Source organism: Onychostoma macrolepis, chromosome 03 (assembly GCF_012432095.1).
Source record: "Onychostoma macrolepis isolate SWU-2019 chromosome 03, ASM1243209v1, whole genome shotgun sequence".
Taxonomy (NCBI): Eukaryota; Metazoa; Chordata; class Actinopteri; order Cypriniformes; family Cyprinidae; genus Onychostoma; species Onychostoma macrolepis.
The window spans coordinates 12,607,541-12,628,945 of NC_081157.1; the positions used below are offsets into that span (position 1 = coordinate 12,607,541).

Sequence of the window (21,405 nt, forward strand, 5' to 3'; positions counted from 1 at the left end):
ACCGGTCTGTTCCATAAAAATTAATCATATGCTATGGTTCAAACACTAATTATTTTATGAGTTGGAAATTATTATTATTCAAAATATTAGCATCAGGAACTCAATTCTATTGATAATTGCAAAAGGACTGATTTTTTTTCAACTAATGGCACTTCATGACACTCCATATACATTTACAATCTCAGACCTACTGACCTTTTATTTAAAATTCTTGGGTCAATAATGATGACGTCACATTTTCATCTTGCGTTTATTTCAGATTTGAGATCATTTGCATTTGAGAATCTCAACATTGTTTTTTAGCACAATACTTGTACTTCCAGCGCCTGTCTCTGAAAACATTAAACAAGACATCATTTTAGTGTTGAAATATGCAGTTTCACATGCAATTAGTATTCCTGTATCACATTTGCATCACCTTTTTACTGTCTACCAAAAACCTTTATCAAAATTCAAATGAACTAAATATTCAAGAGAGAAAAAATCTGAAAATATTACAAATCTGCTGCTATACTTACTCTTGTCTATTTGCATGGTAGCTTTCAGCACCCACCAGGTAGCTTTGGTTTGGTACGGTCCAGTGGAAGGCCTCATCAAAATAGTTCACATAAGTCGTCCACTGGCAGCCAGACGTACAGTAGCCCTTACCTCTACAGCAGTAAAACTGCCAGCTGTGTGGAAAAAAAAAGCATAATTGACTTTAGCTCAGGTCAACTCACACAAAACATCAAAATCAGTCCAAAATCGGAGCTCACCGCCTGTCCTCCTGCCTATTGCCGTGGTAGCTGGCCATTCCTGTGATGATGTGGTGCGGTGGACACTCGTAGGTGAACGCTTGGTCAAAATCATTGACGTAAGGCGTCAAGAAACAGTCTCTGGCAGTATCGAAGGTTTTTTTACAGCCGAACTCCCACATCCGGTCCTCACGACGATTATCATGTTGGCTTGGTTTATTCATTAGGCAAGGAAACAGTAAGAGGAAACTGAATTATCAACTTGATGCTCTCATTATGTGTTCTGTTTCATTACTGTAGTGTTATTGTTGAGAATGTTAAATTCCTTTGAAATGGAATATTGACTCCACTTTTCTGGGGTTACAAATTGCCATTCATGCATATTTTATGGCCAATAACTTCCATCTTAGTGTAAACTACATTCACTGATCCATGTTTTTGTAGACCACATTGACCCATGATGTTTTGATGTTTACTTTAGCATAACATTTTAACAGTATCTATACCTTTACAGAAGTGAGGTCTGCTTTTTACTCACCTCTTTATGTAGGATATCGACTGTCCTGCAGGGCAGTCAAAATCTAGAGGCTGGTCATAGCCGTTTTCCCAGCGTAGCTCTGTGGGATTTTATTCAGACTGAACACTTAACAACTCGACAAGCATTTCCATCAGTTTGTAAAAACAGTTTTTCATAAAGTTTCCCACCTTGTCCGCTGGCCAAGAGACCCGTCAGCAGTATTAACAAAGCAGCTCTCCTCATGGCGTTGTTGAAAGAAACTTGAGAGAAAGGGACGGTTTTTATAAAGACCTCAGTCCTTATGGTCACATGTAACGTAAGTTCAGTCTGTTACTTAACATGTGGGATCTAATCATGTTTGAACAGGTGGGACTGATTTCCTTCATCAAGGTTATTTTTTAGAAATGCTGTTTATGCTGTGCTAAAAAATAATAATCCCTTTTTATTTGTGTTTAGTTGCCAGCAGTACCGTTTTACAGATATAAAACACAAACTTCCCAGCCATTTATGCACAAAATATCTTTGATGCCTTTTTGTTATAAACACTCTTACTTTCTGCACTTTTCTTAAAGGGGTCATATAATGGTACATGCACTTTTACAAGTTGATTGTACTGAAATGTGTGTTAGCAGTGCCTGTACACAACCATCATAAAATGATAAAAATCCATCCAGTGTTTTTTTTTTAATCTCCTTATTTGTTTTACCCTGTCTCAAATCAAGCCGTTCACACGGTCGGACGCCCCTCCCACGATGGTTGATTGACAGCAGTGTTTCAACACAGACCCGCCCTTGCTCGTGAGCGAGCTGTCAATCATAGTCCGCGCGTCATTGTTGATATACGCTGGAGCTGTCTATGAGCAGAATGGCGTCTAAGCGATTGTGGTGTTCTGTTCTCAATAATGAACACAGCAGTCATTTGATGTTCCTAAGTCCGAACCGCTGAAGACACAGTGGCTGAGTTTCGCTTTTGAAGGGAATATTCCCCACGAGCAACGTCAATGTTTTCATGTTTGCGCGAATCATTTTTCACCAGACTGCTTTATAAATGAAGGTCAGTATAAAGCTGGTTTTGCTAAGAAGCTGCTCCTGAAAAAAGAATCGGTACCAACTATTCGTGTTCCTGCTGCACCTCCAGAAGAAGTGAGTGTAACGTTTAATTAACCTTTATATTAATCTTTGCAAATCGCTAGCACGCTTCACGATGTATGTGGCTAATGTTTACATTCAGGGTACATACATGTTTTCTATTTACGACGTTCTCAATATGAAAAATTCCTGCCGTGACCTCATATCAGTGTTTCCGCCCTGAGAGTTGTACCTAACACTGCATAGATAACGTTACGCATCACTGACAAGCCTACATTTACCGAATTTATTTTTCATGACCATTAGCTGTAACATCAATCTGTCAATGAACTAACGTATCAGTAAACACATAGCGTTCGTATCTCACTACTCTACCTGACAGTACACACAAAAATAGATAAAAGTGACATTACGTTAACCAACCATTCAGAAACATCCCGTTCGAGCCTTAATTGACGAACTTCTTCGGGGCCGTCATCCTGTTCCGGGTTCGACTCCGGTTCGAATTGATAAGGTTGCACAGTATCCTCAGAGACTCCCGCTGCCATTCTTCAAAATATACCCTCAACTGTTGTCAAGGCAACACTCCACGTGTGTTGTGTCAAAAACGCCCCACAGAACAGAGGGGCGGGCCGAGCAAAGCTCATTAGCATTTAAAAACACACGCACTAAAACGGTGTGCTGAAAACAGAGCTGTTTTTGAGCAGGTAAAATGAGTGTTTTCTTACAATACTAATGAGAATTTTTAATTAAAGTATATTACAAACTTTCAATTTAGACCCTAAAGAATCATATTAGCTTGTACAAAAATGGCAGTATATGACCCCTTTAAGGATGTCAGACATGCTTAGTTACATTGGTTTGTTATTTATTTATTTGTTTAATTTTCAGCCTTTATTAGGGAATTTTTGATCTGTGTGATCTATGGGAAAATAGTAAACGTGCACCTTTAGCAATAAACAGTTAAGCATGTTACTGTTACAGTTTTTGTGCTGGGTGCTTGATTTTTAAAGCAAAACTTATGTAAGATGAGTCATGCAATCTTACTCAGGAAAATCCTAGCAATTCTTTTAGCGTATAATTTAACTATTAAGATGTTTTCTCATACGTTTCCATTAATCGAGAGTCACTTCTGTGTTGTCCATAGAGTGATCATAAGGCAGGGCCTCCGTCTCTTCCTCTGGTTCTCTGAACTCTGTGAACAGCAGGAGCTCAAGCATCTCTGTAGCGCTGACACGTTTGTCTGGATCCAGAACGAGCATCCGCTCCAGAGCGTTCAACGCTGGAAAAAAAAGACACTCCTCATTAGACACAAATAACTCTTGGCAAATAAATGGCTTACCTTCTGAACTGGCTTTAAAGAAAATAGTGTTTAAGTCTTTCTTTGCTACTTTAGGTAGACCTCTGATGTAGTTTTTAGAAGAATGAATTGCATACACACACGTGCAGACATGCAAATGCACAACTGAGGCATGCATGTTTTCTTCATCCACCCAAACAGGCCAAAAACTACATCAGCTCACTAAAAGAATTGCTAGGTTCTATTTCGATTGGTTAAAGTTAAGAATTAATAGGTATGAGTAGAAAAAAAGAAGAGAGGTCACAATGTACAGCTCAATACTTCTCCGATTGACTGTCATTTCTGTCTATGTCACTTTTACAGAGATCCTGTCATTCCAGCCACCGCATTACAGAGATCGGAGACTCCAAAGAAACATCCCGCTGAGTGAACGCAGAAATACATGTCACGTAGAAAATGTGTGTGAAAAGAAACTGGAATTAATGTAAACTACATGACAAGAGTTTGTCACAATGTTGCTCAGTTTTAAGGTTCCAGATTATTATACATTGTGAATTCTCTTTATTACTTTATTTGAATCTGCAAAATCCAAATCCTGCAAAAAGCATTGTATTTGAATGCTAGTCTTAATGATTTCAGCATGCCAGTAGGCTTAAGTTTTATTTACTTTACTCAAAGTAACTCAAAAAACCCAATCTCGATCCTTCAGTTTTATCCAATTATCGTCCCATTTCAAACTTGCCATTTGTTGCTAAATTACTGGAAAGTACTGTAGCAGCCCAGCTTCGGTCCTTCCTAGTGGCAAATAATTTCTTTGATCCATTTCAGTCAGGCTTCCGTCCAAAACATAGTACAGAAACTGCCCTTGTAAAGGTAGTTAATGATTTATTACTCTCTTGCGATACCGGCTCTCTATCTTTACTTCTGTTACTAGACCTCAGTTCTGCCTTTGACACTATCTCTCATGATTTACTCATCTCTCGACTTTCGGCTGTGGGTATATCTGGTACTGCTCTTTCCTGGTTCTCTTCATATCTATATGACAGACACTTTTACATTTCTGCTCGGGATTTCAGATCCCCTACTGCCCCCCTGAAACAAGGCGTCCCCCAGGGTTCCGTTCTGGGGCCTTTGCTGTTTATTATTTACATTTTACCACTGGGTCAGATACTACAGCGTCACGGCTTTAGCTATCATTTTTATGCTGATGACATCCAAATCTACACGTCATGCAGGCCTTCCCTATCCACCCAAATCGACAAAATTTCTGTTTGCATGCAGGATATTAAAACTTGGCTTAACTCTAATTTTCTGAAACTAAATATGGAAAAAACCGAGATCATCATTATTGGTACTCCAGCACTTACCACCAAAGTTCCCGCTGACTTTACTTGTGATATTACTGGCACTCTAATCACTCCATCTAGTATCGTTAGAAATCTCGGTGTTATGTTTGACCCATCTCTTTCATTTCAGTATCATATTAACTCTTTCTCTAAATTGGCATTTTTTCACTTACGACGAATTGTCCAGCTCCGTCCTTTCATAAGTACCAAAGATGCAGAAACTCTCATTCACGCTTTTGTCTCATCTCGTCTCGATTACTGTAATGCCCTCTTCATTGGCTTGCCAGCTACCACTATTGCTAGATTACAGTATATTCAAAACTCAGCCGCTCGTATTCTCACTCGCACCAAGCCGCTCAGCCCACATCACCCCTATTCTAGCTGATCTGCACTGGCTACCAGTGGCCTATCGCATCAAGTTTAAAATTATCCTGCTTACTTTTAAAGCCTTGAATGGTCTGGCCCCTTACTATCTCTGCAATCTGCTCCTCCCTATTCTCCACCACGTTCATTGCGGTCCTCTGATTCTCGCCTTCTCACCATCCTCGATATCGCCTCTCTTCCATGGGGGCAGATCGTTCAGTGTTGTTGCCCCTAAATTATGGAACTCTCTACCCAGATCACTCTGTCTTGCCAATAGCCTGTCTGAATTCAAATCGCTGCTCAAAACTCACTTGTTTTCAGAATGTTATCTTTCTTAGTTAACTTCTGTTTACTTTGTTTTATGTTGTATATTACTCTTTGGATTTCTGATGTTGTTTTCTTTCTGTTTATTGTTCGATGTTTTCCTCCCATTTCTGATGTTTATTGTAAAGTGTCCTTGAGCTCTGGAAAGGCGCTATATAAATAAAACTTATTATTATTATTATTTTACTGATCAGTTCTTATTTAATTTATTAACGCAATAGTTTACACAGAATATGTCATGGTTAGCACATTTAACATTTTTTTATGAATGAATAAAATAAAACCACCATCTTAATGAGTGTCTCGTGATTTGTTAGACTGAAAAACATTTTGTAGTGAAACAATTTTCACTCAGAAACTGAATAGAATCCAAGAAATAGCAAATTTTTAAGCCAAAAAACCGAAATAGCATTTTCTTGTTAAACATACTAATATAGTCTTTGTTTTATTATTTATTAACTTAAAAAAAAAAAAATCAATTTTTTTCAGTGTATATGAGTATAATCATTTGATTTTTTTCCCCCTCTGTACAACAACCCTTAGATTTTCCTGAGTAAGATTGCATAACTCATCTTACATAAGTTTTCAAGCACCCAAGCACAAAAACTGTAACAGTAACATGCTTAACTGTTTATTGCTAAAGGTGCATGTTTACTATTTTCCCATAGATCATACAGATCAAAAATTCCCTAATAAAGGCTGAAAATTAAACAAATAAATAAATAACAAACCAACGTAACTAAGCAGGTCACTTTGTCTGACATCCTTAAGAAAAGTGCAGAAAGTAAGAGTGTGTTTATAACAAAAAGGCATCAAAGATATTTTGTGCATAAATGGCTGGGAAGTTTGTGTTTTATATCTGTAAAACGGTACTGCTGGCAACTAAACACAAATAAAAAGGGATTATTATTTTTTTAGCACAGCATAAACAGCATTTCTAAAAAATAACCTTGATGAAGGAAATCAGTCCCACCTGTTCAAACATGATTAGATCCCACATGTTAAATAACAGACTGACCTTACGTCACATGTGACCAAAAGGATTGAGGTCTTTATAAAAACCACTCCTTTCTCTCAAGTTTCTCTCTACGCGAGGAACAGTATTAAGAATGGCTGTTTTAGAACATTAATTTTGAAACTTGTGAATCCATTAGAATCCTAAGAAGACAGAATCGCGATTCATATATGAATAGATTTTTACGTGTACCCCTAGTTTTCTCTTTCTCACTAGGTATAGATACTGTTAAAATGTTATGCTAAGATAAAAGTCAAAACATCATGGGTCAGTGTGGTCTACAAAACACAGGAATACTAATTGCATGTGAAACTGCATATTTCAACACTAAAATGATATCTTGTTTAATGTTTTTAGAGACAAGCGCTGGAAGTACAAGTATTGTGCTAAAGTACAATGTTGAGATTCTCAAATGCAAATGATCTGAAATCTGAAATAAACGCAAGATGGAAATGTAACGTCAACATTATTGACCCAAGAATTTTAAATAAAAAGTCAGTAGGTCTGAGACTGTAAATGTATTTGAGGTGCTTCAATGGAAGAACATCTGCACAAATCTGCTTATTTGATTACTACTTTTCTTTTTTAATTTGTTCATATTTTCTGTTCATGCATATTATGGTTGATATTATCAGATGGATTAATGGATTATTGCCACTTTAAAACAAATATTTGTTTTCTGTAAACCCTTACCTATGGAGATGAGACGCTGGTTCAGAGCAGTGTTACCCAACTTTTCCTGGAAGCACACAAAAAGCACACATTTTCAGTCTCCTCTTAATCAAACAGACTTGATTAATGACAGTAAAGTTGACTTTGATTCAAGTCATTGGCTCATTGGTAGAGACTTCAATATTTGAAACGGACGCGTCAGATAATATACACATCTAAAGCACGTACTGTTGCTGTACCTCCTGGAACTGGGTTCAAAACACTGGTTTAGAGCATCCGCTAACACTAGTAATGGATGTTAGAGTTGAGCGTGAGTCACGAGTAACTGTGTCTCTTGAGCACTTGAGTTTAATACACAGAGATTCAGACTTATGCAATGAGACAATTACAGGTCAGAGGAAATACTTTAGTGGGCATTTATGTGAAAGAATGCGTTTCAAATACACATTTCAATCAAGATTTTATGGTGTTCTCAGTAAATTTCACTGGCTCTTATTCTTTACACATGAAAAGAAAAACTAAACATCTGAGACAAATATAATATATATTAAATATATACAATTTTGGGGGTGTTTTCAAGTAACCCACAAACTGATAACACAAAATAATGTAATTTATAATAATAACATTACATAACACAAACTGATTCACTTGAGTTCATCTATTTTAAGCAATTCATCAAAACCCGCAGCATTATGCATATAAAAATAACACTCGAGTTGCATGACATTATTACATTGATTATTGGATTATCACCACTTTAAAACAAATATTTGGTCCCTAAACCCTTACTTTTGGAGTCGGTGCACTTTTTTAGAGCATTGTTTCCCAACCCTGCTTTGACACGATCTGCATTGTATAAAGCACTATAGAAAACCCTTGATGTTTAACTGAATGACGAAGAAGCCTTTGGATGAAACACTATACAAATGTTCATTTGATTCACAACCTAACAGTCTCTACATAATAGTCTCAAATAAAGAATATAAAGATAAAATATTTAAGTATTTAAAATCATTTGCAAACTATTAGTTTTTATTTAATTAAAGGGGACCTATTATGCAAAAATCACTTTTATAAGATGTTTGATCAGCTGTGTGGCCGCAGTGTGTGAAAACAGCCAGCCTTTAATGGTAAAAATCCACGCACTTATTTTTTATAATCCCAATAAACAGTCTCTCTGAGCACGCGATTCCAGATTCTCCCTACATTGACGTCATCTAAGGGAGAAGCAGCAGTCCACCATTACTGTTTTCTTGCTGTAGCTGCTGGAGATATACAATGTCAGCTTGAATTTGTTGAGCTCATAATCACAAGTAATTAATGTATTAATTACTTAACTAACATGAAAAAACCATGAACAATACGTTTATTGCAGTATTGTATTATTCTTTGTTAGTTAATTAATGAAAATTTCATGTTAATTCGCAGTGCATTAACTAATAGTAGCAAGCACAACTTTTGATTTCAACAATGCATTAGATGATGTTTAAATTAACATTAACTGTATAAGTATTGTTCATTCTTAGATCATGTTAACTAAAGTAGCTAACTAATGTTAACTAATGAACCTTATTGTAAAGTGTTACCATTTTTACTTTAGGTCATGGAATATTGGAAAATTTAATTAATTACGTGTTTCAAACCAAATTCTTTTGGACAATTATTGCATTGGTATTAGGAGTTCCTTAAAATGTTCACAAATAAATTAAGCTTATCCACAAAGCAAAACACAACCACTTTAAAATAAATAAATAAATAACACAGTGCTGTCAAAATAAAATACTTATTGATTAAATACTCATTAGGTCACATTGTTAAAATAAATCAGTTTAGGATTAGGGGTAGGGTTATGTTTAGGTTATGGATATCGTCACGGATTCCCTCCCTCGATGGTAGGAAACTGGAAGGGAGATCTTGGCATGGGATGACCACAGTTTTAAGAACTGCCTGCAAAGTCCTGTAAAAGCACCTGCAAAGAACCAGGACTCAGGTGTGTTTCACTCCACTGCCATCGAGAGCCGAGCCACTGACTCACCACAAGAAATTCCCCGGAAGTACAGGTGTTACAGGCCATCATCTTCAGCCCTCTCCAGTGGTCACTGGACGATCAAATTGCTGAAGCCACTAGTCAGCCCCGCCGGGAGGTCCTGAGGGACGCATTTATGTACCATCCACCCTCTGAGTGTCCCTCTTGGACTCAATACCGGGCTCTGAACCGGTCCAAGTAACGAAAACCGGAAACGGAACGAAATTTTGACAGGAACAGAACCAGAAACAGCAATGAAATCAGATTTTATAGTTCCGAACAGAATTGAAAATTTGAAATGGCCATTAACTGCTTAATAACGTTATTTTCTCGTTTCATTTAATATTTGAAACTTGCTGTCAACCAATCAAGAATTCCAGTAGTACGGTCTACGCAAATGTGACTCTGACGCATCCAACGAGTGAAATACCTGCTCAGCTGTGAACTCATCATAGGTAAGTCACAATGGCAATGCACCAGCGTTAGAGTTTATCCGAGGAATAGTTTAAGATGGATTCAACAGATCACACGCACCGGCAACGCTTCTGTGAACAGAGAAAACAGAACAACTCAGCTACCAAATGCACATTTTTCCCTGGTCAGGTGAGCTGTCGGATGTTCCAGCTGTAAATCATTGGTTTTCAGGAGGTCCGGGTCTCAGCTCAGCTCAGTTCAGAGACACAAAAGCCAGAACGATGCAAGGAGAACTGCAATGCCTACTTACCACCCAGGGCAGAAGGTCTGGCTCTCTACCAGAGACATCTGAGATATCACCTATAAGCTCCATAACATCCTGGACTCCTGATGACGGGGAGATCAGCTGGAATATTTAGTACGCTGGAGAGTATATGGTCCCGAAGACAGATCCTGGGTACCTCGAGATGACATTCTTGATCCTTCATTACTGACTGAGTTCCCTACCACTCATCCTGATGATCCAAGACTCAGAAGCAGAGCCCCACCCCCAACAGCAGTAGAGGGGACGGGGGAATTTTGCAACCCAGCCAGCACCAGACATCAAAACTCCTCCCGCTGATTCCTGTTCTCAAGAATATTGACCTCATACACCTGCAATAGCTCGTTAAGGACATAATTACTCACCTCTAGTAATGTATTAATTACAGTTTATAAACTATTACTCATAAACAATGGTTTGAAAATTATTTAGAAGTGCTTTGTTAGTGTATACTGATTATAAAGTATTACCAATAAGTAAACATAGTGCTCAAGAAAATGAGGTAGTTCACTAATAGCTAATCAATAACTACTATTTTTTTTCAGGACTATGCAAACTACTATACTATATAGTATTAATGTAAATAATGTTTGTATATAGTTAATTCTAAAGCACAGATCACGATAACCCACTAGTAATGACTAAAGTATTAACAAATCCTTCTAAAGAAATTAGCGACCCAATAATCATGGAGGAGTATTCGAAAGTGTTACCAAAATTCCTTAGACGATTAGACAGCATGATTATTGCACAGGTGTGCCTTACTGTGCCTTACTGTGCGTTCACACCAGACTCGATTTGTGCGAATAAATCGTGCTATTCGCATGTAGTTGGACGCGTGAACATTTTGAGTTTACTCACTTCATTCGCGTGTGAAATTCACTTCACAACAGACGCGAATTCCTGTCAGGGAGGGGCTTCTGCCAGGTGGCTCCAGTCTCATTGCGAAATGGCTGACATGGATTTTGTTCAGAGGGTAGCTGCGCTTTATGTGCTATGGAAGGCTGAAAAATGGCGTACACTCGTTTGGCGCGTGTCTGGGTCCATCAGATCGTTCAGAGGTGCACCCAGCTTGGTGAGTTTCACTAACTCCTCCAGGAGCTGCGCCTGGATGACGGCCGCTTTCAGCGGTACTTCCAACTGAGCCGGTCCCAGTTTGATGACCTGTTGTCCCGTGTCGGTGGGAGGATTTCCCTCCAGGACACCAACTACAGGCGCTCTATTCCACCTGCAGAGCGCCTGTCCATCTGTCTCAGATCAGTAAATCATTTAATATTCTGTGTGATTAAAAAGAAATTAATGACTGAGAACCTCCACAGACATATAGTCTTCACTCTTCTGAACACAGTTATTAATACAGCACTTTAATGAAATGGCAATTAACTTTCGTCTACAACAGTCAAAGTGGGTTTTGAATTGTGCAGGTAACTGCTATATTGTAATATTGAATAATAGTCTATTTTTGCAATGTAGCAAACAAATCAGAGCAAATGCTAAATAAAGGTGAAGTATTAAGGGCATTTTATCAAGCTTGTTGTTGTTTAACTGTAAAAAAACTAAAGAGAAATGAAGATGTCACAAACACCAGTATTATAAATTTATAGTTGCTAATATGGAATTGCAATCTGCATTTATAACAATGTTTATTTTATTTTTTGTTTTCTCTCTCTCTTTCAGATATCTTGTCACTGGAGACTCCTTCCGGACCATCGACAGCAGCTTCCGTGTTGGTGTCTCCACAGTCTTCAAGGTTGTCCCAGACGTGGTGACTGCAATCTGGGACTGCTTAGTGGAGGAGTTCATGGCTGTGCCCTCCACAGATGAATGGAGGTCCATTGCAGAGGGTTTTGAGAAGAGGTGGAACTTCCCGCTCTGCTGTGGAGCACTGGACGGCAAGCACGTCCTGATAAAGGCACCCCCCAACACCGGATCCCAGTTCCACAACTACAAGGGAACTTTTTCCTTAGTTCTCCTTGCTGTTGTGGATGCAAGGTATTGCTTCCGGGTGATTGATGTCGGGGAATATGGGTGGACGAGCGATGGTGGGACTCTGGCCAACTCAGCCTTTGGCCAGGCACTCCATGGTGGCACCCTCCATCTGCCACCTGACCGTCCTCTCCCAGGAGCTGACCACAGAGGACCCCAACCCCATGTCTTTGTGGCAGATGAGGCCTTTCCCCTCAGGAAAAACCTCATGAGGCCATTCCCTGGGCGCACCCTTCCCCGAGAGAGACGGGTCTTTAATTACTGTCTCTCCAGAGCCCGGCTGGTGGTGGAGAACGCCTTCGGGATCCTGTCCTCACAGTGGAGGATGTATCACCGCCTCATAGAGGTTCAGCCTGATGTTGTGGAGAGGTGTGTGAAGGCAACGTGTGTCCTCCACAACTTTATGAGGAGATCTGCAGAGGCACCTGCTGTGAGGGGGGCGGTGCCAGGTGCAGAGGACTCACTGCAGAGTCTCGGTCGGGTTGCAGCAAATAATTCTGCCAGAGAGGCCATTCGGGTCTGGGACAGCTTCATGGCTCACTTTTCAGCCGAGGGTGCAGTCCCGTGGCAACCGACTGAATAGTTTTTGTTTATTATATCCTGTGCTGTTTATGTCCTTTATGTTCAGCTCTTGTAAATATCCCATCCTTTTGTCTTTTCTTTTGATTTACACCCTTTATATATTGTAAATAATCATATCTTTTCAATCTCTCTTGTAAATATTATCTTTTTTCATCCTTAACTCTTGTAAATCTTTCATCATGTTTCAATCATTTTTTGTTCAAGTTTAGATTGTTATAGTTTTCTTGTTCAAAATCCGTGTCTCGTTGCTGCATTCTCATTACACTATACCACAACACTGGTCCAATCACAAATAACTATTTTTTACTATACTATTGTGAGTGTATTTGCAATAGGATATAATTAGAATGAATGTACAAATGTTTGCCGTAAGTATTCTAGTCTTAACATAGAAATAATATTTTTATGTAACAAATATAAATTATAATTTACTATGTTGTGCACAAAGTAACACACCAAAACCTTTGATCATTGTATAGAACATTTAAACCGGAAACCAGTCAGCTTCATTGTGACAGGATTTCATGAATGTGAAAATAATCAAATGCATTTTGCCTCAATATTTAACCAATCTTCACATAAAATATAAATTGTTAATGCATAAACTATACAGATGAATCTTTATTAATCAGTGACTAGAGCAGTCGAGTGATTTCTCTTTTTCGCTTGTTCTTTGATTTACATCAACGACAGACTTCAGCAGGTTTTACTTTAAAAGCAGCGCTGTCTCTTTAAAACTTGATACGCAGATCTAACACGTACCCTATTTTCTCCAAACTGTTTACGGCCATTAAAGACTTTATAACTCATTTAAGACTACGTTTACAAGGTAACTCGTCAAACCCGCATATTTTGACATAATTGTGTGTTTTGGTCCGTTGAAGCCTAGTGCGCTGTCTGAAGCGGCTCAGGGTATGTGTACAGATGAACTATAGCCTACTTCACTGCACCGTTTCGAGGCGAAATCCCAGGTATGTGTCGCACATTCTCAGAGAGTAAAGAAGAGAAAAGTTAATCTTCCGAAACGAAGCAGCAATATTTTCTCAGGTAAAACTTATTAGAACCGTGTCTAGGGACAAGCTGGCCATCGCACTGCTCTGACCTTATCGGCCCGTTGGTATATTATTTGATTCGCTCTTGTCGCTTACAAGAGCATTAAACAGAACAGCATCACAATGATCTTTACTTCGGAAAATATTATTTTATTCGCTTATGTCAGAAACAGCGAATCTCTTTAAAAACTGTCTGTTGTTTTCACCACATTTTCTCTCTGGGCCGATCTCGGCTGAAAGCTGTTATAGGTGCGGCAGGTCCACACTTGGTGTAGTTGTGTGTCTCTATCTTCGGCCCGAGTTGGTTTAGTCTCCGGCGGCAGCTGCTAGAATGAAGATCCGCCGCTGAGAGAAAGATTTGGCGGTTAATCCTGAGGAGATTTCGGCGGGTGAAGTTCTCAAGAAGAGTACTTCAGCTGCAAAAAGTACGTTATTTAATTTATTTAATGTTCAATCTCGTGTTGTTGTAACTGATTTATTTATTGGAAGTCGTTGAAAATATAAATTTTTAAGTGAAAATTCACCTCAGAAAATAGTTTTTTTTTCTGTCAGAGAGTGGAAAGACTGCGGTCTCTGAACAGGATTCTCATTTTAAACTTCACTCTGACAGGGTTTATCTCTTTTTTACTTCATTCTTCATAAGAAATATATATATATTTTCCATGTATGTAATGTATTTTATTGGAAGCCATTAAAATATTAATCTCTAAGTGAAAATTCACCTCAGAAAATAGTTTTCTTCTGTCAGAGAGTGGAAAGACGTCTCTGGACAGGATTCTCATTTTAAACTTCACTCTGACAGGATTTCTCTTTTTTTTTATTTCATTCTTCTCAATAAATATTTTTTTTCCCATGTATGTAATGTATTTTATTGGAAGCCATTAAAGTATTAATTTTTAAAGTGAAAATTCACCTCGAAAATAGTTTTTTCTCTCAGAGAGTGGAAAGACTGCGGTCTCTGAAACAGGATTTCTCTCTCTTTTTACTTCATTATTCACAAGAAGTTATTTTTTTCATTTATATAATTGATTTATTTATGGAAAGTCATTAAAAATATTTATTTTTAAATGAAGATTTACCTCAGAAAAATCTTTTTTCTGTCAGAGAGTGGAAAGACTGCGGTCTCTGGACAGGATTCTCATTTTAAACTTCACTCTGACAGGATTTCTCTCTTTTTATGTGGAAAAATAAAAGCCTAACAGTATGTTTGTGTTTGTTGAATTTCTGTCTCTGACAAAGTAATTTACCCATTAAACTGTGCAATTTAATATCAGTACGAATATAAATATGATGTAATAACAAGAATATAATACATTTTACAAATAATTGATTGATAGAAACGTTTTAAGGAAATATTTTCAAACACGTGCATACCAAACACGACTATAAACCTATAAACTATTCAATAGTTATTTAAAAGACATACACAATGAGTGATTAGGTAGTCAAATGTGTGGGTTACATACATGATATGGAGTCATGTCTAAAAATGATAGTTGCTCATAAGTCCTTTTAGCATCATTTTGGTGCATATATACATGTAAAGGCATTCTCTGTGCCGTTCTGTGAACGTGAGGACATGTTCTGTGAGGAACAAAGATGTCAAATGGGACTAGAAGGAATCTCAGTCTGGTTCTTGTCTTATAGGTGGGGGAAGTCAATCTGAGGAAGTCTTTAGCTCTTGATTTCTATCATGGATTTACATGTGATGGTCATTCTGTGCGTCTCTTTGACCATCAATCTTGGTTACTTGCCCCAAATGTAACAATCTCCTTTCCTGAGTTAGAATTATCAATGTGTTCTTTTGTGTTAATGTTGCAAGCTGTTTAAAGCTTCTAGTTGGTTGGTTAGGCTTACTTCAGGCTGGCTGGCGCCAGAGCCATAGAGAGAGAGAGTTGCGACAACTCCGTTGACTCCAATGGACCGTGTTTTTTACAGCAATGGCGGATCATGGAGCCGCACAATAGTTCCCGGAAGTTAGCTCTCATACTATCAGCGCCGCAGAGATGCAGCAGAAGAGATGAACTTTTAAAAGGTAAGATATTTATAGAACAAAATTGTATATTATCAGCACAGCTAATTAAATTACCTTGTGCATTAAAACAGATTATTATTAGATTATTCCTCACTTAATTAGTAGATTTACGGGATGTTATTCATTCTCTTCAGGCAGTTTCATTCGTTGTTGTGTAATTAAGGCTTTTAAACGTGATTTCTGCTGCTGGGAAGTTATTTAATAGATTTAGATTTATTGCAAAGGATGCTGATGGACCTGAGTGAGAATAAAAAAAGTTTCAAATAGGCGAGCAGTTTTCATTTCAGAATCATGCTAGGCTAAATTTCCAAAAATGTATTATATAGGCCTACCACTACTATTTTATAGAAGTAATCACAATAAACCTGTACTGTATTTTATACTTAAATGTCTTAGCTACTGTAGAAGCACTGTGTTGAAGGAGCAGATGCCACAGGACTGAAATGTGATGGAGCATCATTAACCATTTCTCCTGTGTTTTTCTCCTTCTCTATCTGGATCAGAACAAGAACCACCTGAAGACTCCCTGTAATGAGATATCACCCTCACAACGAGTCTCTTCACTGGGTTTGGCAAGTCTTTCCCTGTTCTTTGTGAAAAAGTGCCAGTTCCCATATGATTACATCACATTTGTTGGTGTAATCTATAGATTGCTCCTGCTGACTATATCCAGCCTCTTATGAAGACTTCAGATGACCAGCACCTGTGAAGAGATGACGCCAGCCACTTCAGATGAAGCTGACTGTGACTCTGAATAAACATACAAAACTGATCAATTTCCCTTGCATTGTAATCAACATGATCAAATCACGTAACCATTGCTTTCATTTGTTCATTGTTTCTGAACTCATGACATTACTTAACCCTCTGGGGTCTGAGGTCATTTTGGGGCCCTTGAGATGTTTTGACATGCCCTGATATTTGTGCTTATTTCAGCTACTTAAAACATACTATTGACCAACATGTAATTTTTTTTGTATTCAGCACAAACTGTGCTACAATAATATGTGACCAAGATGGATGTGCATGTTTGCATTTTTTAGAAAAAAAATATTATGCGTGGTTAGTAAGTTTTGGGAAAAAAATGTAGCTGAAATAAGGCCTTAAAACCCACACTAAATAGTTGTGAATAAGACTTTTGAGTAATCAGTGTTGTAGGCTAGAATATTTACTTCAGAATTATGTGAAAATCATTCTGCTTACTCATTCACAGAAAACAATATATTGATTTAAAATTTTCAAGACATGTTTTGTGATCGAGGGTCTATATGCGAGGGAGTGGCAATGGCCATGAATATTAAGTGATTTTCACCTGAGAGACAAAGGGCCATCCCCTATGGGCCCCTAATGGCCCATCAGTGTGACTGTGACTGTGAGGCAGGTAAGAGAGAATGTGAGGAGATTGAAAAAAAGGGTTTTTTAAATTATTTGTATTTTATTTACAACACAGTATAACCAAAACATACATAATGAAGGTCAAAGACACATTATTGTGCACACTGATCTAACCACAGAGATGTGAACAGACTTTGAGTCATTCCTGCAACAGATTCTGTTCAACAAGTGAAACAAGTAAATCATACCTGATATTTATGCGTTTTATTTAAGTGTTTCTACTTCTTTCCATGGATTCAAGAAGAAAAAAAAACAATCAGTAGAGAAGGAGCTTGTTTTAACATAGAATATCAGTGTAGTTGAACATCTGATGTTGGTGCAGCGCTCTCAGAGGAAAACAGTTTGAAGAGACATCAGGATACATCTGGTGCTGGTATCTGATTCAAAATACAAACAAAAAAACATTTGTGAGCATGTTAATATCAGGAACATCTGTATATATATATATATGTTTTGTAGCCATAGACTCACAAATGCTTTGTACTATCATAAAAAAAGAGAAAGAAATCTTATATCTGAGAAACTAATTATTATTGTTTAGCACTTTATTAAAATCTATTTCTGAACAGAGTAGGCTATTAATAATAAACATGTACTAAACATACTTAAGACTCATAGCATTCATCATGTTACAGTGTACACTCATATTACTTTTATTGTTTTATATAGAGCATGAAAACATCATCGCGCCATAAGAAATTGACACCGTTTCACCGCATTACTTTGACACCGTTACACCTGTTAACAGAACTCTTATTTGTAATGTAGAAACATTCATTTTCTGTAAAGCTGCTTTGAAACAATGTTTGTAATAAAAAGTGTTATACAAATAAATGTGAATTGAACAAAACTTTATGCATCATTTTTTCTCCTCTCCGTGTCAGTAGGGAAACCATACATTCACACTCCTTTCTGTGAGTGACTGGAGCACTCCCATGCAGCACAGCACACTATAGCGGAGACTGTTCAAGGACAGCATGCTTTATTGCATGTAATTAAGTGCATAACAAAAGTTAACATACATCAAATATATGGTTAAATGGGTAAAAATGTTTTAAGTTATTTTCAATTTGAATATACTACAAATATATATATTTATATATTAATAATGGAGGGGTGCACAAGAATCAAAAACATTAAAAGAGATTAATTCCCACTTAATCTTAAAATATCTTCACTTATTTGGAATGAATTTTCAAAGACAACAAACTTAACATTTACCATGAGATTAATAAAACAATGAACATTAAGATGTGATTGCACTTGACTAACAAGTTGTTAGAAAACACACACACACACACACACACACACATAATTATATTTATACAGAGAGGCTGAAGTTACTTGGTAAAAGACCACGATGTCGTTTATATAGCAAACATGGACTTTTACCATGATAACGTCAGCCTACAATATGTTAACAATGCAGGTAAGGATTACTGACCACGTTAATCCTCAAATATTAGTGGATTTGATCTTTTAAAAACAACACTGATACAGCTATTTCATAGATTTACCAACTCCGGCTCCTCTTTTAAAAAAATAAAGAAATGGTTGTGGGCTTATGCCAGAAACACATCTTTTGCACCAGTCTCGCACAGCATAAAATATGGAAGCTTGTGTTTGATTCAAGCTCTGATACATTTTGCGAATCTGTGCATGATTTAGCTGAGCAGCCTCCATGAGTGGCATAGCTATGTTACTGATAAGAGGTAGATGCAGTGTATTCAGGAATGTCTTCTTGCTTGTTCACTTCATTAGGATCAATGGGTTCACGTTCCATAATGCTCTCCAATCTGATCAGTTCATTTGCTGGTCCCAGTGTAGTCCATGCATCTTCAATTGGACCATTCTGTTCAAAATCCTCAATTCTTTTGAAAATTCCTTTTCGATAGCCTCATGTTTTTCATATTTCCCACGGTTTTCATTTACAATGTTGAACACACGCTGCAGTTCATCAGTGCCTGGTAGTTTTACTGACGCAAATGCATAAAATGGTTCATATGTCGGGAATCTTGTGGACTTGAGCTGTTTATCTTTGTAGGTAAAGTTTTAGAAGAGTTCCAGATAATTTTTCTGCTGGGAAAAACTAGCAAATCTAATAACAGCAGGCTTCCCCCTTGTTCTTATCGTACGTGTCCCATATTTTTTTGAAGTGGTGAAACATTGTTTACCTTTTGTCCATTCAGCATAAACAATGTGGTATTCACTTGCAAATTCTACCATGCACATGTTCTCAAATTCAGGTCTGTTAGGTCTGGCCTTGCACTTGTCTGGCAATCCTGTCATCCACACATTCTCCACATCATCATCCATGGCCTGCAAGTACTTCATTGGTAAACTCATCTTTACAGCATTGTCATCAGTGGGTATGAAAATGACCGAATGTGATGATGACTTCAATTTAAGACTGCCTCTTGAGCACTGACCTCTGCTCTTTGAATAAGCATTCATGACCTGCTTCATGCACTCACGATCAGACAGGTTATCTTGGCTTGAGTCTTTTATCAATTCAATTCAATTCAAATTAGCTTTATTGGCATGACTGTGTAACATCACAATGTTGCCAAAGCAATACATATATTATGCAGATAAATAAAATCTAGGGGAAATACATATACATGTCCATATTATACATGTAGGTAAAAAAATAAATAAATAAATAAACGATTAAATGAATACAGAGAGCAGTTATAAATGGAAAGGAGGGATCAGCCTTTTATCACTCTCTTCAGGTAATCACTCATCTCGTCTTCAGCTTTTGAAATGTACAGCTGTAGGGGTTCAGAATGAACTGTATGTCCATGTTTGCATTCCAAGCTCTTATAACATTGGATTGTAGCCATTAACCCAGCAGTCCTGTGGTCGTCTCTCCATAACTATTAAACTTGATGTAGACAGAGCCTCAGTATGTTTCTCATACTCTTCATAAGTCATGTTTACTTGATTAAGTAGCTGTGAAATGGTTTCAAAACTCTGATTTGAGTCATTCAGTAGATCCCACACCTTCTGTAGCTGTCATAATCTCTTTCCTCTGACCCATTCTCATCATCAGACTGTTCTGCAGGAGGAGGTCTGGGGCAGGTTATCGTGGTTGTGTTAATGGGTGGTTTAGGAAATCCAAATCTGCAGTGCTTCTTGTTCTTTCTACATGATTTGGAGTGATTACGGCTGTGCATCTGTACTTCACTTACAATTCTGTGCAGTTCTGGGTCTATGTTCCGGTAATTTGCATGAGATGTATTTATCAGTGAAATCACAAACATCCTGATCTTGATCTTTTTCGAACTCTGGAGCATCTTTCACCCAAAATAAGCAGTGAATGTGTGGAGAGCCCCGCTGTTGGAACTCTACTCTGTAAAAAAAAAATAAAGTCAGTTACCTCACCGATAGGTTGAGCCAGTGACATGATGAGATCCCTCATTAAGGCTTCAACTCGTTTTTCAAACATCTGCATGGCTGTGACTGGGTTGCTTCTCAGGATTTCACATTTTTCAGACCAGTCTAAATCAGCAAAGTTCACAGTTTCACCTTGTTGTGCTTTAATTGCATTTATCACTGCAAGCCATCTCAGCTCAGCAGCGCTAAATGTATAGAAAAATGAACATAGCAACATAGCAAACAAATCACGCAGCGTTTTATCCCAGTATGTTGGAGTCCCTCTTAATGGTTGCATGAAACATGTTGCCTCCTTATTATTCACAAACTTTTCTAACTCCTGTTTGTCCTGCAACAGTGAACAGTTTGTCTTGTATTCATCATGGGTCATGGGCTTTGCTTTCCTCAGTTGGATGGACATACTAGATGTGGCCAAGTGCATTTCGTGACAAACCATGCAAAGAAAATATAGTTTGTATACCTTGCACAATGATTGTCAATAGAGTATAACCTTGTGTTAAAGTATCTGCTGGGGGAAATATGTTTTGATCTACCAGGCTCATCAAGGTGTTCTTGCTGCTCTCAATATCCATTTCCTCATCAGGAGCACTGATGTCATTAGTAGACTGTTCATGCTCATTGAACATTTCTTCTTCTAAGAGTGCTGCATTAATGAAGATATCTTTATATTCTGAATGGATTTCTTTTAGTTTTCTTAAAGCAGACAAAACCTTATGCATGTTCAAAGTCTGAAACTGATAGTGACCTTGGTAGCACAGGCATCTTTTCAATTTCACTGTAAGCAGCTGTGATTCACTTCTTGGTCTGGGTAAACAATTTACTGTTGTTTCTA

General features: G+C 37.7%; 3 protein-coding genes and 1 long non-coding RNA gene across 5 annotated transcripts; 2 read left to right on the forward strand and 2 right to left on the reverse strand.

Moving 5' to 3' along the window:
• Positions 1–240: 240 nt before the first annotated feature.
• On the reverse strand, positions 241–3,583 carry LOC131537247 (hemagglutinin/amebocyte aggregation factor-like). Its single transcript, XM_058770568.1, has 6 exons — positions 3,448–3,583; positions 1,440–1,511; positions 1,273–1,351; positions 756–944; positions 519–671; positions 241–332 (listed from the first exon to the last, which is right to left on the reverse strand). The coding sequence occupies exons 2-6, from the start codon at positions 1,492–1,494 to the stop codon at positions 287–289; spliced, it is 522 nt and encodes a 173-aa protein (XP_058626551.1). The 5' UTR covers positions 1,495–1,511; positions 3,448–3,583; the 3' UTR covers positions 241–286.
• LOC131537250 (mitogen-activated protein kinase 12-like) lies at positions 3,370–10,717 on the reverse strand. Of its 2 annotated transcripts, none has more exons than XM_058770570.1 (3): positions 10,113–10,717; positions 7,381–7,426; positions 3,370–3,621 (listed from the first exon to the last, which is right to left on the reverse strand). In XM_058770570.1, exons 1-3 carry the CDS (start codon positions 10,173–10,175, stop codon positions 3,455–3,457), a joined length of 276 nt encoding a protein of 91 aa, XP_058626553.1. In that variant the 5' UTR covers positions 10,176–10,717; the 3' UTR covers positions 3,370–3,454. The 2 variants fall into 2 exon arrangements, with proteins under 2 accessions (XP_058626553.1, XP_058626554.1); XM_058770571.1 differs by having other exon boundaries at positions 9,398–10,717.
• Positions 10,718–11,723: 1,006 nt separating this feature from the next.
• Positions 11,724–12,967, forward strand: LOC131537208 (uncharacterized). Its single transcript, XM_058770511.1, has one exon. The coding sequence runs from the start codon at positions 11,737–11,739 to the stop codon at positions 12,691–12,693; it is 957 nt and encodes a 318-aa protein (XP_058626494.1). The 5' UTR covers positions 11,724–11,736; the 3' UTR covers positions 12,694–12,967.
• A 357-nt stretch (positions 12,968–13,324) lies between these two features.
• On the forward strand, positions 13,325–16,496 carry LOC131537279 (uncharacterized). Its single transcript, XR_009270240.1, has 3 exons — positions 13,325–14,169; positions 15,683–15,779; positions 16,283–16,496. It is a non-coding gene; the product is annotated as an uncharacterized LOC131537279 (long non-coding RNA).
• Positions 16,497–21,405: the final 4,909 nt, after the last annotated feature.

Coding starts and splice junctions, on each gene's coding strand:
- LOC131537247 (XM_058770568.1), bottom strand. CDS start 1,494: ATGAGGAGAGCTGCTTTGTTAATACTGCTGACGGGTCTCTTGGCCAGC. Junction 672..755: donor AATAGGCAGGAGGACAGGCG/GTGAGCTCCGAT, acceptor TTTTCCACACAG/CTGGCAGTTTTACTGCTGTA. Junction 333..518: donor TACCATGCAAATAGACAAGA/GTAAGTATAGCA, acceptor TAATGTTTTCAG/AGACAGGCGCTGGAAGTACA.
- LOC131537208 (XM_058770511.1), top strand. CDS start 11,737: ATGGAATTGCAATCTGCATTTATAACAATGTTTATTTTATTTTTTGTT.
- LOC131537250 (XM_058770570.1), bottom strand. CDS start 10,175: ATGGAGCTTATAGGTGATATCTCAGATGTCTCTGGTAGAGAGCCAGAC. Junction 7,427..10,112: donor CAGACCTTCTGCCCTGGGTG/GTAAGTAGGCAT, acceptor GTGTGCTTCCAG/GAAAAGTTGGGTAACACTGC. Junction 3,622..7,380: donor CCAGCGTCTCATCTCCATAG/GTAAGGGTTTAC, acceptor TTTTTTTTCCAG/CGTTGAACGCTCTGGAGCGG.